The 13,928-nt window shown below is 41.1% G+C and overlaps 2 protein-coding genes across 2 annotated transcripts in view; both read right to left on the bottom strand.

Moving 5' to 3' along the window:
• LOC103924271 overlaps positions 1 to 13,928 on the bottom strand; it is a 391,194-nt gene that overhangs the window by 175,091 nt on the left and 202,175 nt on the right. The gene's annotated exons all lie outside the window — the stretch shown is intronic.
• The window catches only part of LOC103924270 (protocadherin-15), a 376,716-nt gene that overhangs the window by 160,613 nt on the left and 202,175 nt on the right, over positions 1 to 13,928 (bottom strand). Inside the window, exons 13-14 of the mRNA XM_009332761.1 lie at positions 11,975 to 12,168; positions 4,347 to 4,479 (exon numbers count right to left, since the gene is read on the bottom strand). Of these exons, the coding sequence (XP_009331036.1) occupies positions 4,347 to 4,479; positions 11,975 to 12,168 (327 nt within the window). The remainder of the gene's footprint in view (positions 1 to 4,346; positions 4,480 to 11,974; positions 12,169 to 13,928) is intronic.

The following is a 13,928-nucleotide window of genomic DNA, read 5'->3' as shown; positions in this document are numbered from 1 at the left end:
AAGGCAGAGAATATGTACTTAAATAGAGCATCTTTAAATCCTCTGCTGAAATTAAAGCCTGATGAAATTCATCCCAGTGTATAAAAACATGGACTGAAGCAATCTCAAAGCCATTAGCAGTTTTCTTTGAAAATTCACAGAGGACAAATGGGCTGAAGGGTAAACACAAGGTACATCTTACACAGAGGAATGAGCCAGGAAATCACAGACCAGACTGGCAGAGTTCAATTCCCCAAAAACCACAAATAATCAAATTATTTGTAAGTACCTGCAATGACAATATAGAGATGGATAACACAAAGCTAAATTTCTCAAGAACAAACTATGTTGAAGAAATCTAATCTTCTTTTACAACAGGTCTTGTAAATAGGGAAAAAAGCTGTGGATGTAATAATGCATTTTAGCCATAGTAAGACTTTTCACGCTGCCTTATGTGACATTTTCACAAACAAGCTTAGACAACATGGTCTCCAAATGGGAGGCGGGATTAAGCAAGAATAAAACTGATCATAAAAATTAAGGTCAGACAGTGGTGGATAACATTTAGTGTTGACTAAATTATGCAAAGGTGTGTATATGTCTTCCAATACCAATCAATATTTTCATTAACAACATCAGTGACAGATTAGAAAATTTGTTCATAAAACCCACGGATGGCACCGAGTTACAGGAGATGCCAGCACATTAGAGGGTGTGAGCGGAATTCAGATGTTCTTATGATGAAGATATGAACAGTCAGGATTTGACTCGGTAAAGACAAGTGAAAAATAGTTAGCCAAGAATACGAAACTATACAAATACTGGATGCAGAAAATCTGACTAGCTGGCATCTCTGAGGACTATCATAGATCCTAAATCACCAGAATCACATTGTTGCTCCTATCTTTAGTGGTCCTTTGTATTCTTTTTACTTTGCCTCCAGGGGACCCTCTCCTCACTTCACATTTAAGGGTATCTCAGAGGTTTGTTTATGGTCTACATTCATTTATAACAAGTCAGGAGACTTTCAAAAAGACAGAAAATAAAAGACTGTTTCTAGTTCATTTCGTTTTCACCTTATGTCCAAATACAATGTACCTTTCAATCAACATACTTTAAAGATCAGGGAAAAAAGTTTAAATTGTTTTTTAATTGTTTACATTAAATTGTTTAATTGTACATAAGAAAAACACTGAAGACTTGCACATGAGAAAAGAGCAATCTATACCTACTGTTTTCCAGATCAATTATATACAGTGACTTCATAAATTGTAAACAATGATTTCATGTTGCTTCCTTGTTCAGCACAGAACTGGACCTTGATAACGGTCCTATTTGTTTTGCAGACTCACAGAAAAATTACACTATTTGCATATTTTAATTAATAATGGCTGGCAGAACATGAAGCAGTAAATGCCTCCCAGGCATGCAATAAACTGAGGCTTATTTACAAATTAATACTGTGGAGATAATTTAATATTGCACTACTTAATCTCAAAAGTTGTTAATTAAAACACCAGTCACAATCAACAGGGTACATTACAAAATAAACAACAGTATAAGAAAAAATATAACCTTCCATCATCTGCAGGAAATGTTTTTTTTTAACAGAAATGGAGAAAGTAAAATTTATTTTTATAATGTATTTTAAAATCTAATAGGCAAATTTAAAACAGCTGCATTTGCATTGTTATTGACACTGATGTTTTGCAGAATACAAAGAATATTGAGAATATTGGGAATATTGGGAATATTGGGAATAACTTGCTCTCTCTCTCCCAGTTTTTGTAATCCTCATGCTGTATGCAACACTAACAAAATATTATTAAAAGAGAGTCATAAAAGCATAACCTCTTAACCCTACTGCACCAACCAAAACATATCTTAAGTCCAAAACACTTAATGTATTGGTAAGACTACTCATGAACGAAAAAGTCAGTGTGAAAATTTACACATGAAAACACTTGTTAAATATTTGAGGTCTGGTAATATTGCACATTAACTATGGAACACAGGCAATACCTTAAGCTATTGTTATAATTACACAAAAACCCCAAGATGACTAATAGATAACTTCCTGTTTGCCTGGAAAAGACAGGACAAGATTTCATAAGCTTAAATACTCAGTTTATGAATGTTTAAAATGTCCTGGCCAATTTTACTCAGAGAATAAAAAAACACGAAGACAGAAATACACTCCACACAATGGAAGTCCTTTAATACAGATGGCGTATTAATGCAGAATGAGGCAGTTGAACTAGCACTATAAAGACAATGCATCTGCATTTCAGGTCCAGGACCACCAGCCCTTGACAAATCCCCAAGAGATGAAGCCACACAATTGTGATTTATCAATTAAGTATTTTTCATAAACAGAAATTGTCTAGCTGAATTCAAGTCATGCACAGCATATTGGTAATGTAAGATAAATCTACGTTGCAGTAACAATAAGTAGAAGACAACATTTTCTATGTGTTTCCAAAGCTCTTAAAACTAACTGATGCATTTCTCTCTTTCCCAAACACAGTGACTGGTCATTTCTGGGGATCTTGGGCATGTAGCAAGACAACAGCCACTGCTATATCACCAAGATGCTCACCAGCATCCTGGCTAGGAGCAGAGTAGCTGGCATAACCATTTTGCAATAATGGTTATAGGCAATCTATAACCTATAATCTATAATGTTCCCTGTCCTGCCTGGCACAGGCTGTCTCTCCCAGATTGACTCAGCATACCTTACCAAGGATCATTTGAAAAGAAAAACAAAACCTAGGTAAAATGTTTGGAGTTTAGCGAAACATTAAAGCAGAAAAATTACTCCAACAATGAGGTTCACTTTCTAACCACATTTAAATTGCGTAAAATCCTTAAATACTAAAACCTCCTAATAGCTTTTCTGCCTCCAAAGATCACCCCGGCCTTCAGCTGTATATTCCAGCACCTGTCAAGTAAACACAAATGTTTCTGTTTCTCAGCATGCTCCTGGCTCCCATTACTCTTTGGGGTTTCCAAAACCAAGCGCCTCCCCACCAGTGAGGAGAAGGCTCCTGAACAGCATGGCTCTTCAATTCTGAACTCACTGCAGGCATTAAAGACATGCCAGAAGTTAATTTTCAGCACTGAGCTAAATGAATCATCCTTCCTCAGTGCAGGTGACTAGATCAGCTTAACCATCCATAATAATGTTAATCTTTCATCAGCAAACAATTTTAACAGAAACTTACCCATTCATCTGCATCAGTAACTCAATTAGAGTTCCGTTATTTCACACACTTTGATTTAGATTATTCTTTTTCCGTGCATTTACTGAATGTGTAAAACACACAGAGCCACTCACTTCAGCTGATATGAACTAACCTAATTCCACTGAGTTCAACAGACTTCAATAGAGCTACACTGACTTAAGGCAGATAAGGCTATTGCTCTCTATGGTTTCTGTTTAGCTCAGGTATCTCCAGTCTTCTTCCTTTGAATGGCTTTATATGAAGTCTAAATAATGTTATCATGTTTACAGGAACCACAATCAGGAGAGCATGCTGTACTGAGTTTATTACTTTAGACTGGAGACCATAATTATTTCAAAATATTAAGTTCCTGAACCCGCAAAAAACATCTAAAGAGTTGTAATTTATCTACCTATTTTGCACAGCTGGCTTTCAAGACATGTGGACAGACCACGATGCAGCAAAAGCTTAGGGAACAGTAAATAAGCTAGGAGAATGCTGATATATTAACCATGCAGCAGCACACAGAGAAGCAACCTGGGTCTGCGAAGTATGTCAATGCAGCATTATTTATAAGCAATACTGGACCAATGTGCTTTCACTGCTTCCACTTCCAGAGCTATATCGGGTGGTCAGTGAGTACAGGGAACTCTGCTTTTTGTTAGCCTGTTAACAGCAGTTGTTACATACACCAAGGGGAGTACATATCTTCAGATGCTTTTCAAAAACACCAGACTAAAGAAAGCTGAATGCCAAAAATCTTGCTGAAATTCTATGTGAATGAGGTGCAGATGATCCTAAGCTCCTCTGATTTACTGACAAATGTATATATAGAGATTTTAACATAAGAAAATACAGGCCTTTCAAGTTTTGAGCCATTCATGAAAATTTTCTCATATACTTCAGTCCCATATGCAGCCTATAGTACCTTTTAGCACATTTAACCCAAAAAAGAAGTTACAGAAATATCCAAGTAAGCACTTTTCCTATATGGTCCATGTAAAAGGCACTATTTATTACAATCAAATGATTTTTCAATCCCTATAAACTGTCCTTTTCCCCCCGTATGCGAGAACGGGGTTCTGCATGGCGTGGACACAAACAGAAGGAACATGGTAAAGGCTTATAGGGAAGCATCTGTACCTGCAGGTTTAACAAAATGGCTCCAATTCTCATGGCCTCGCTGACTTCAAGGCTGTACATCAGCTGGGGAAAGCGGGGAGGGCTCTGGTTGTTGGGCGGAAGGACCTCAATGTAAACCGTAGTAATAGAGCTCCTGCAGTGTGAGGGGGAAAAAAAACCAAAAGCTGTCAAAGCCAGTCAAAATCAATAAATCAACAAACACAAGGCAACCAACAATGTCTATTTTATATACTATGTGTTCTCTAGCTCTAACAACCTCCCTTTGCTCCTTTAAAAGCCTCAGGACATATTTTTCATTCTGCATCAAAAATAAAGCAGGCTGGCACATTAACAGAAGAAAAGCTAAATAATTTCTTTAAAAGTAGCCCAAGTGTTCTTTGAAAAACAAAACAATAAGATATCAGTGCACACTCCACATAAAAAGAAGACTCATAATCCCCTAGTGATACTGTGTCCTCTAGAAGAGGATGACAAATTCTGAGATGGTAACTGCTCCTTCCAAGCACAAGATCCACCCCTGGAGCATCTCTGCTGTTGTTCGGTTTGCTACCTTTCTTTGGAAGAGAGAGAACAGAAAATGTTCACGGAGAGAATAATGCCAGAAGACAACTGATGTACAAGTCTATAACAGGCTGCATCAATACTGTGGGTCACACTGATAAACCCAAGCCCACTGCAGACTAGCAAGCCATGGCAATACAGGAGGCTACAAAACCCACCAAGGAAACCTGGCAAACCCTCCGACTAACCCAAATACCCAGCAAAAAGCATTCCAGTTTGCAAGTTGAAAGCTCTTCTGGAAACACTGACAGCCACTACAGACCCTGCAAAGACCATGCTTTACACGCAGTTGCTATTCCACTGCTCCAAAATTAGAAAGGTAGCCAAAAGTCTCCCTGAAGTTGAAAGAGATTTAAAATTTGGCTTAAAGTGACCTTTCTCTTGCATCTTTGCTCAGTTATCCTGTCTGCCTTCTCTCCTGAACGTTAAATCTGTACCCCTGCCTCAGAACAAAGTCCCGAGGAGACCAAGTGTTACACTGCAGGTGCAGATTTCCTCCGTAAGCCCTTTGACAAAGTTGGTAGATCTCAAGCTTTAGGGTTGAAGGAACAAAACTGCTTCAGGACAAAGAGAGATGTCCCAAAATTTTCTTTTTTTTTTTTTTTGGTGGGGGGAGGAGAAGAAAAATGTGCACACACAATGAGCTGCTTCTTGCAGGGCTAGCAAACTCAGAGCATTTTTAGAGACTCCTACCAGAAACTGCCAGATATATTTGAGTTGAAACGGCTTCTGTGTTAACTGACAGAGTTCATTAAAAACCAAAACGACACACCACTGATTGATATTTTTAATTAGCTGTACAGGATTCTGACTGAGCACAGTCACCGCTGTGTTACAGATACTTCCCACCACACTGTGCCAGCAGGTTTTGTAACTCTGTGCCACTGATCAGGGGTGGGCTGACCATCACTGCAACACCATGACAGATAGCTGATAGCTACGTTTTAGGGGCTGTGTCACACAGCGGCTCTGACCACGCTCCAAGATAATGAACCATGAATGCCTCTGTCCAGAAAGACAAGTCCCACCCCTAGGTTACTGCTGCAGAAGGAGCTCTGTCCTTGGGGACACATCCACACATGCAGCCCGCACCCCACAAGGAATGGATTAAATCCAGCCCGGTGCATCCCACCTTTCACAGCTCAGCCACACATTTTGGCCAGCTTAGACACATACCGAGAGCTGCTTTGCTGCTGCCTGCTTCAAATAGGAGACAGACACACTCGTCAGTTGTATTGTATGGGGTGCCCGTGCCCAGGGGCAGCAGCGGGGCTGAGGGGTCTCTGTGAGGAGAGGCTGGGGCTGCCCCAGGGTGGGCACAGCTGCTTCCAGCCGGTTCCAAGAGCCCATGGCAGGGCACAGCGAGCCCCTCAGCCCCAGTGGTGGTGCCTCTGGGGAAACAGATTTAAGAAAGGGGAAAAACACCAAACAGGAGAGGAATGAGGAAAAAAAGTGTGAGGAACAGCCCTGCGAGCATTGAGGAGGAGGAGAGGAGGAGGAGGTGCTTCAGGCACCAGAGCAGAGACTCCTTTGCAGCCCATGGGGAGACCTTGGTGGGGCAGGGAAAGGTGTGGGGAGGAAGGAATGGCAGAAGGGCTGTTATGGACTGGCTGTAACCCCCATTCCCCACCCCCTGCACCGCTCAGAGGTAGAGGACTTGGGAATGAAGGACTGAAGTTGAGCCTGGGAAAAAGGGGGAGGTGGAAGTTGTTGGTTTAGTTTTTGTCTTTATTTCTCACCATCTAAACCCATTTTAATTGGCAATAAGTTAAATTAATTTTCCCCAAGTCGAGTCTGTTTTGCCTGTGACGGTAACTGGTAAATGACCTCCCTGTCTTTATCTCAACCCACGAGCTTTCTCATGTTACTTTCTCCCCCGTCCTCTTGAGGAGGGAGAGTGAGAGAGCAGCTGGGAGGGTATCTAGCAGCTGGCCAAGGTCAACCCACCACCTATATATTAACAATATATACAGGTTGACTCTAACAAGCCTTAAATATTCAACTGCTCCACCACTAGCCATGTCATGACAGCCTAGCAAACATCCATCTGTGCTCCAAAACCTTGGCTACCAGCTAGTCCAGGGCAATCCCGAGCTTCCCAAGGACAGCGATGCTGCCTTGCCACAGCCATGTCTCTCTGGAGCAAGTGCTGGATTTGCGTCCATCTACAAATACAGGAGACGAGGATCTTACTGCTTTGAACATAATAGCCAGGTCCTTATTTGATTTAATCAAACTTTAAACAAGTGCATAACTTGCAGTGAAATGCATCAGTGAATGATAGAGCCTTCCCATCTATCATATCCTTAGACATTTAAGAAACTGAATTTGCAGATTAGTGACTGAATGGATATAAACAAAACCAGTGTAATCAAGGGAAGATGGACAATTACAACTCAAGTTGATCATTCAGTATAGATTACCTCCTTATAAACTAGTCAGTTTCCTGTCTTGTCTATTTTAAACCATGCCCACTAAACCATGTCCCTAAGCGCCTCATCTACCCGCCTTTTAAATACTTCCAGGGATGGTGACTCAACCACTTCCCTGGGCAGCCTGTTCCAATGTTTAACTACTCTTTCAGTAAAGAAATTTTTCCTTACATCCAATCTAAACCTCCCCTGGCGCAACTTGAGGCCATTTCCTCTCGTCCTTCCGCCAGTTACTTGGGAGAAGAGACCGACACCCACCTCGCTACAACCTCCTTTCCACTCAGCCGCATCATCATCACAATCGTTAAGCTCTATACAATCGAAACACTCCCTAACATACAGATGGACAATTACAACTCAAGTTGATCATTCAGTATAGATTACCTCCTTATAAACTAGTCAGTTTCCTGTCTTGTCTATTTTAAAATACTCCCTCATATCCCACTAATCTTTCTGAATTGATGTTGCACACTGGAGAGGAGGGAGTAAAAAAAAAAAAAAAAAAAAAAAAAAATCACCAAATGCTCAACAACAGACACAATGAATTAGCAGACAAACTATCACTTGAGCGCTGGGGCTGCATATTTTCTTGGGATAGCTGCTGTCTGTGTATGATATACACATCCAAATAGTTGTGGTTTAGTGTGCATTTTTCTTCCACTGCTAAGTATTTAATAAAACTATATTGTTCTGTATAATTTTTTTCCTGATCCTGCTACATCTTAATAATACCCAAGCTGATTTATAGTCTATCAAGCTCTAAAAAAAAAAAAAAAAATGGTTTCTGTTCACCACAATAGTAAGCAAATTTTCTTCAAATCTTTAAGATAAGATCACAAAAGTAAAGCACTAGTAGTCTGCAAACTAAAAGCACTGTAATATCAAATGGCTACTTTTTTTCATTTCGAATCCATTTTTGACTAGTGCTTTGCAATTTTAACCCATTCAGTTTGCGTGTGTTATATACAGCCCATTAAAGTGGCTGGAAAAATCTACTTTGGCATGGGAAAGGAAAGGAGGCAGAGCTGAGCCTTCCATCAACTGCAGTTGGCATTCTAGCACTGCAGGGACAGGTGAATACAGAGAGAACAGAACAGAGCTCAGGAACTGAATAACGCTCACAAACTCACACAAGCATGGAAATACAGCTTTTACGCTACTCCAGCTAAATGGCAATGCAAGGAAAGCATGGTCAACAAGTCATTGAGATTGCATCCCTGTCTCTGCTTTAACTCTGTGTGCTTTCCACATACAACTATATTATAAAATGTATAATGAATTTTTATATATATATATATATATATGTGGGACCAATATATCTTTGGCCAAACAATCTCTGCATATGCAAGTCAAAGAGAAAGTGTACTTTTCCACTATGTATTTCAATAATCTCATGATCAAGTACTTTCTAGATTGGACTCTATCTGGCAAATCGCTGTTATCACTAAGTGAAATGCTTCCACTGTACAGGAATCTGAGGTCAATGGTGAAAAGGCTAAGGTCTGAAATGAAATTGTTTGATTTTACAGATGTTGTTCTCATTTTTTTTCAATAATAGAAACTGCTAATCAATATATGCTTAACTATAACTTCAGTTTCAAAAAGCTAAACATCATCTTTAAACTTTTATACTTTGTAGAAACTTAAATATACTTAAAGTACATAAGTGTACTTAAATATACCTCGATAACTTACATTAATGATGCTTGCTATAGATAGAAACTTTAATAATGCTCCACAAAATATCTTGTTTTATGCACAGTCACCGGCCAAGATTTTAACCCTATGCAAAAAAGCTCCACAGAATGTATTTCAATTTAAATTATCAGAAATATTAAATTAAAGTATCAGAAATAGTGTGGCCAGCAGGAGCAGGGAAGTGATAGTGCCCCTGTACTCGGCACTGGTGAGGCCGCACCTCGAATACTGTGTTCAGTTTTGGGCCCCTCACTACAAGAAGGACGTCGAGGTGCTGGAGCATGTCCAGAGAAGGGCAACGAGGCTGGTGAGGGGTCTGGAGCACAAGTCTTATGAGGAGCGGCTGAGGGAACTGGGGTGGTTTAGCCTGGAGAAAAGGAGGCTGAGGGGAGACCTCATCGCTCTCTACAACTACCTGAAAGGAGGCTGTAGCGAGGTGGGTGTCGGTCTCTTCTCCCAAGTAACTAGCGACAGGATGAGAGGAAACAGCCTCAAGTTGTTCCAGGGGAAGTTTAGATTGGACGTGAGGAAAAATTTCTTTACTGAAAGAGTGGTTAAACATTGGAACAGGCTGCCCAGGGAAGTGGTTGAGTCACCATCCCTGGAAGTATTTAGAAGATGGGTAGATGAGGTGCTTAGGGACATGGTTTAGTGGGCATGGTGTTGTAGGGTTGACGGGTGGACGTGATGATCTTGGAGGTCTCTTCCAACCTTAATGATTCTATGATTCTAAATTTGTGCTCACAAAGCCTACAGAGTTACAGTTCCTGAGCCAGGTTTAGTAGTTTGGTCTTGCTTTGTGCATAAGCAAGGGGATAATTGAAACCCAGCCAGTTTACACATGACTACAGTTAGCCTGGTATGTCCTGCAGCAGAACACAGATTTGGGAAAAAACACTTAATATTTCAAGTTACATCAAAATCCTTTATTTATTTTACAGGGCACACACCTTCTTGCCTGCACAGATACGTAATGGCTGGCTAGACCTAGCCCATTCCTAGACGTCTCAAATACAATTGCCGCCTCCACCAAGGCAATGCGAACCACCTAACACAACATGACAACTTTGCATTAGAAGGAGCAAGAAGTTCATACAACCCCAACTGCGAGGTACTAACCACCTCACAGCCAGAAGGAAGGAACTAAGAGATGCAAAAGGACAGTTTTAAAGACCTTGGAGTTGTAGCTCACATGAACTCTGCCTGCTTTTCTCTGCATAAAATGATAGGAGGCTGCTTCAAGCACCACCAGCTCATTTCTGGTTTTCCAGCCTTACAGAAAGAACGTCAGGAAGGCAGCGAAATCTTTTTATCCAAATGTCCTTTACCAGACAGTAAGAGTTGTGCACGTTCTTTCTCCATGGCACCTCATTGAAGCTCCAGTGGCCCTCCCCTTGATTTTTTAACCTTCACAGACACAGAAAAAACAGCTCTGGGCCCCAAATACACCTCAGGTCAAGGCCACGCTGGCCCCAGCTACGGGAATACTGCCTAGATGGAGTGGTTTTTTGAACACACGTTAAAAGCTATGAAGCAAATTACATGTTGTAATTCCATAAAAGGGGAGACAAGCAGAAATGACACGAAAGGAGAGCTTTTTACTTTTGAAGATTATTGCAATAAAGACATTTTCAGAGGAGGAAGCACATGCTCCCAACATACATCATCCGAAGTATATATTTTTAGACAATATAAAGATTTCTCAAACATAAAAGGAGCTGATAGCAATCAAAGCTGTATTGTAGGGTCTACTGTTGCTGGGGCCACGCGGCTGGATTCTGAAGCTCTCTGAAGTGGCATTATTGATTTTTCTCCTCTACTTTAATACTGTGCTAGTACTACACAAAGGTAAGTGCGTAATAGTCCACAATCTTCTCCTCAGCACTACTAACAGCCTATCAGCTACCCTAAGAGAGGGATTAAGAAAGCAAGCAACAGAGGGAAATTCAACCGGAAGACTCTGTTACCAGATATTAGTTTTATGAACAATCTAACAATCTGAATACTTCAGTGATTGGAAAATGTAATTATAAAATGTGCAGAACAGTATGAGCTGCTTTCTTGGAGACATGAGAGAAGCAGCAGGTCCTGAAGAAAAGCCAATGACTGAAATTCCACTTGTCTGTAATCCTTCCTTCTTACATTCCCCATCTGAGAAAAAGAGAAAAGGTTGTGGGAGATTTAAATGCTGGAAAATCCTGTTCCTCTCTGTCATCCTCTTTAGACAATCAGGCTGTCACATTATCAATACCAGGCCCAGAACATGAGAGCCACTTTTATGCACCCCCCCCGCCGCACCTTCATGAAAGCAAGACTCGGTATCCTTATTTTTTTGAGAGCGTCCTAGTCTATCCATACCAAATTTGCAAGGCTGCTCTTCTTTATCAGCTGGTGGAGAACAGAAATAATTCTGCTGGTGAGAATTTAGATCTTGGTAGGAGCACTGCTCACCATTGGCACAGCTTGTCAGGTATGTCCACAGCATGCCAAGTCTGGAGGACCTTGCACAGCCTATACCTGGAGAGAAGGTCTCCAGCTCAGCAACCAGACTATTTCTGATCCTTTCTGCATCACAGCAAGCTGCATTCTGAACAAAAAGCACCTCCTTTCTCACTTGCTTTCTTCCTTACATCCCTTCACTTCAATTTCTTGTAACAAATGGGCATGCACAATGACAGCACAACATGTGAGCGTGTAAAAAATAGACCGTTACAAGCAAATGAGATAATGAAAACTGTGTACTGTAAGGAAAATATAAATAAGGAACAAAAAGTGAAAGACTTCTAATATGACACTTTTCCAAAATGTGGTCTTTACAGCAAACAGAACACATTGAATCTTATTCCAGTGTGGAGTTATAGATATAAGGGCGTGCCACACTTCTTACACACTGCTAAGCACTGATTAAAAAATTAGTTTCATTATAAGATGAATTACCTTCTCTGTGCAGGAGGAGCACTATCAGATGCTTTGACAGTGAGAGCATAGGATCGCCCCACTGACAGTACAACTCCTGGAGCAATGGTGATAAGGCCTGTTCGGTCATTGATGATGAAGTCTCCCTGATCCCCAGCCAAAATTTCATATACTATCTGTCCATTGGGTCCCTCGTCCGCATCTACAGCAGTGAGCTGCAATTCAAAACCAGAATGTCAGCACGCATGGTTCAGTGTTGTAGTTTAATAGTTTTTTATAAGGCAACTTGGTAGGGGTAGAGGAAGCAGAGATGAGGGGAAACTTGAACACCTGTAACATATGCCGTAATTTCTAATTATTGTACAACAAGGATACAATTTAAACGAAGGCTAACAGGTGTAAAAACATCATGAAGCAGAGAAAAACTGCTTACCTAAGACTGCAAGCAAAGTATTTTAAGATACGAATTAAGAAAACTAATTAAGACCAAGTTTACTCTCTGTGGATTGGAATTTATAACACTTCCTATAAAAGGTGGGGTGGGAAGATACTTATTGTGTCGCAAATCTAACAAGAGGATCATATTTAATTACCGAAAGTTCCCATCCCTCTCTACACTCTTCAAAGTGACAGCCTTGTTACTGCCAGAAATTCTAATATCCAGGTCTTGCATTACAAGCCCTCATTGCGTGGTACTGGAGAACAATGTTTGTATTATTCACATGTGCACATACCGTAAAGGAAACCGAGTGGAAAGGAAATGGCAGCTGTTCCCATATGGATACACATGTAGGAGACACAACCACGCACATCACCGATGGGCAAGGCCCATTTCACATGGCAACATGACACCACCTACCTGAAAGGCTGTGCTTGTGGGGGCAATCTCACTGCAGTGTAATAAATGCAACTGAGCATGTATTTCTGTACTTTGTTGCCTCTACACCACCTTTCTACGGGGACTGTGATTACTCTCGCATGTAGCGTTTCTTCTACATAATTGTACAATTTTGAATCTCAGCATGAGAAAAATCCAAGGCCTAATATTTTAGACCCAAATTATAATGATGAACACAAGTTTGTTACCAATGAAATGAGGGGGTTCTTATCTTGCCTCTGGGAAAGGCAATGGGTTTACTCTACTTCTGTAGCATGCCATGCTAAATCAAACATTTACACACAGGGCCAGAAAATATAGCTCAGTAATCATATTTGTTTGCTTTTAGCCAAGTGTCAAGTACCACTGACTCTGGCTGCTATGCCGTAAAGCAAATAACTAGCAATCTGAGATTTCAAATCAGACCCCTGCTGTAACACAGTCAGAAATATGCATCCACGCCTCAGTCACGCCAGTACCACAGTACCACCAAACTACGCCAGCACCTCTGGACTTTCTAAGGTGAATTTCTTCTTCCCATAGGGGTTAGTTTGCTGATACACACACTGGTTTCTCAGTTGGCTCTTAATTTTGTATGACTATATATTACCTCAAACACTGCGTGGGATGACATAAAGCCATACGAGCATTACTTGAATATCTACGAGGCCACAGCCGCAGCAGGCAGTGGCAGCGCTGCCTCTGCACCCAGCTGCCTGGTACCAACAGTGGTGGAGTGGAAATGACAGGGAACAATGGCACAACAGGCTCCTACTGCTCCCAGCTGCAGCTGAGCAGTTTGAGGTGGGAAATGGCAAGGGGCACCAGCAGGTACAGCAGCAGAGCCCCCCTGGGATGTACAAAGCAATAAGAAATTCCAGCCTCAGAATGATTCCCTGCAGGGTTCCTAAAGTGAGAATGGAAAAAAAAAGAATAGATGTGTAGCTTCTTGAAAGGTCTCTGCTGGCCTGTCTGCTTTGGCTTTCTTGACACAAACACTCATGCCAGTGGGCAGCATTGCACATAGGATTGCAAGTCCAGGATTTAAGGGTAACACACGATGACACAAAACCTTAGCAATGACTGTGAAGCCGACAG

This window comes from Pygoscelis adeliae, unplaced genomic scaffold (assembly GCF_000699105.1).
Source record: "Pygoscelis adeliae isolate BGI_AS28 unplaced genomic scaffold, ASM69910v1 Scaffold139, whole genome shotgun sequence".
Lineage (NCBI taxonomy): Eukaryota > Metazoa > Chordata > Aves > Sphenisciformes > Spheniscidae > Pygoscelis > Pygoscelis adeliae.
The sequence above is the reverse complement of the archived record's forward strand: the minus strand, read 5'-3'. Positions and strand labels throughout refer to the sequence as shown.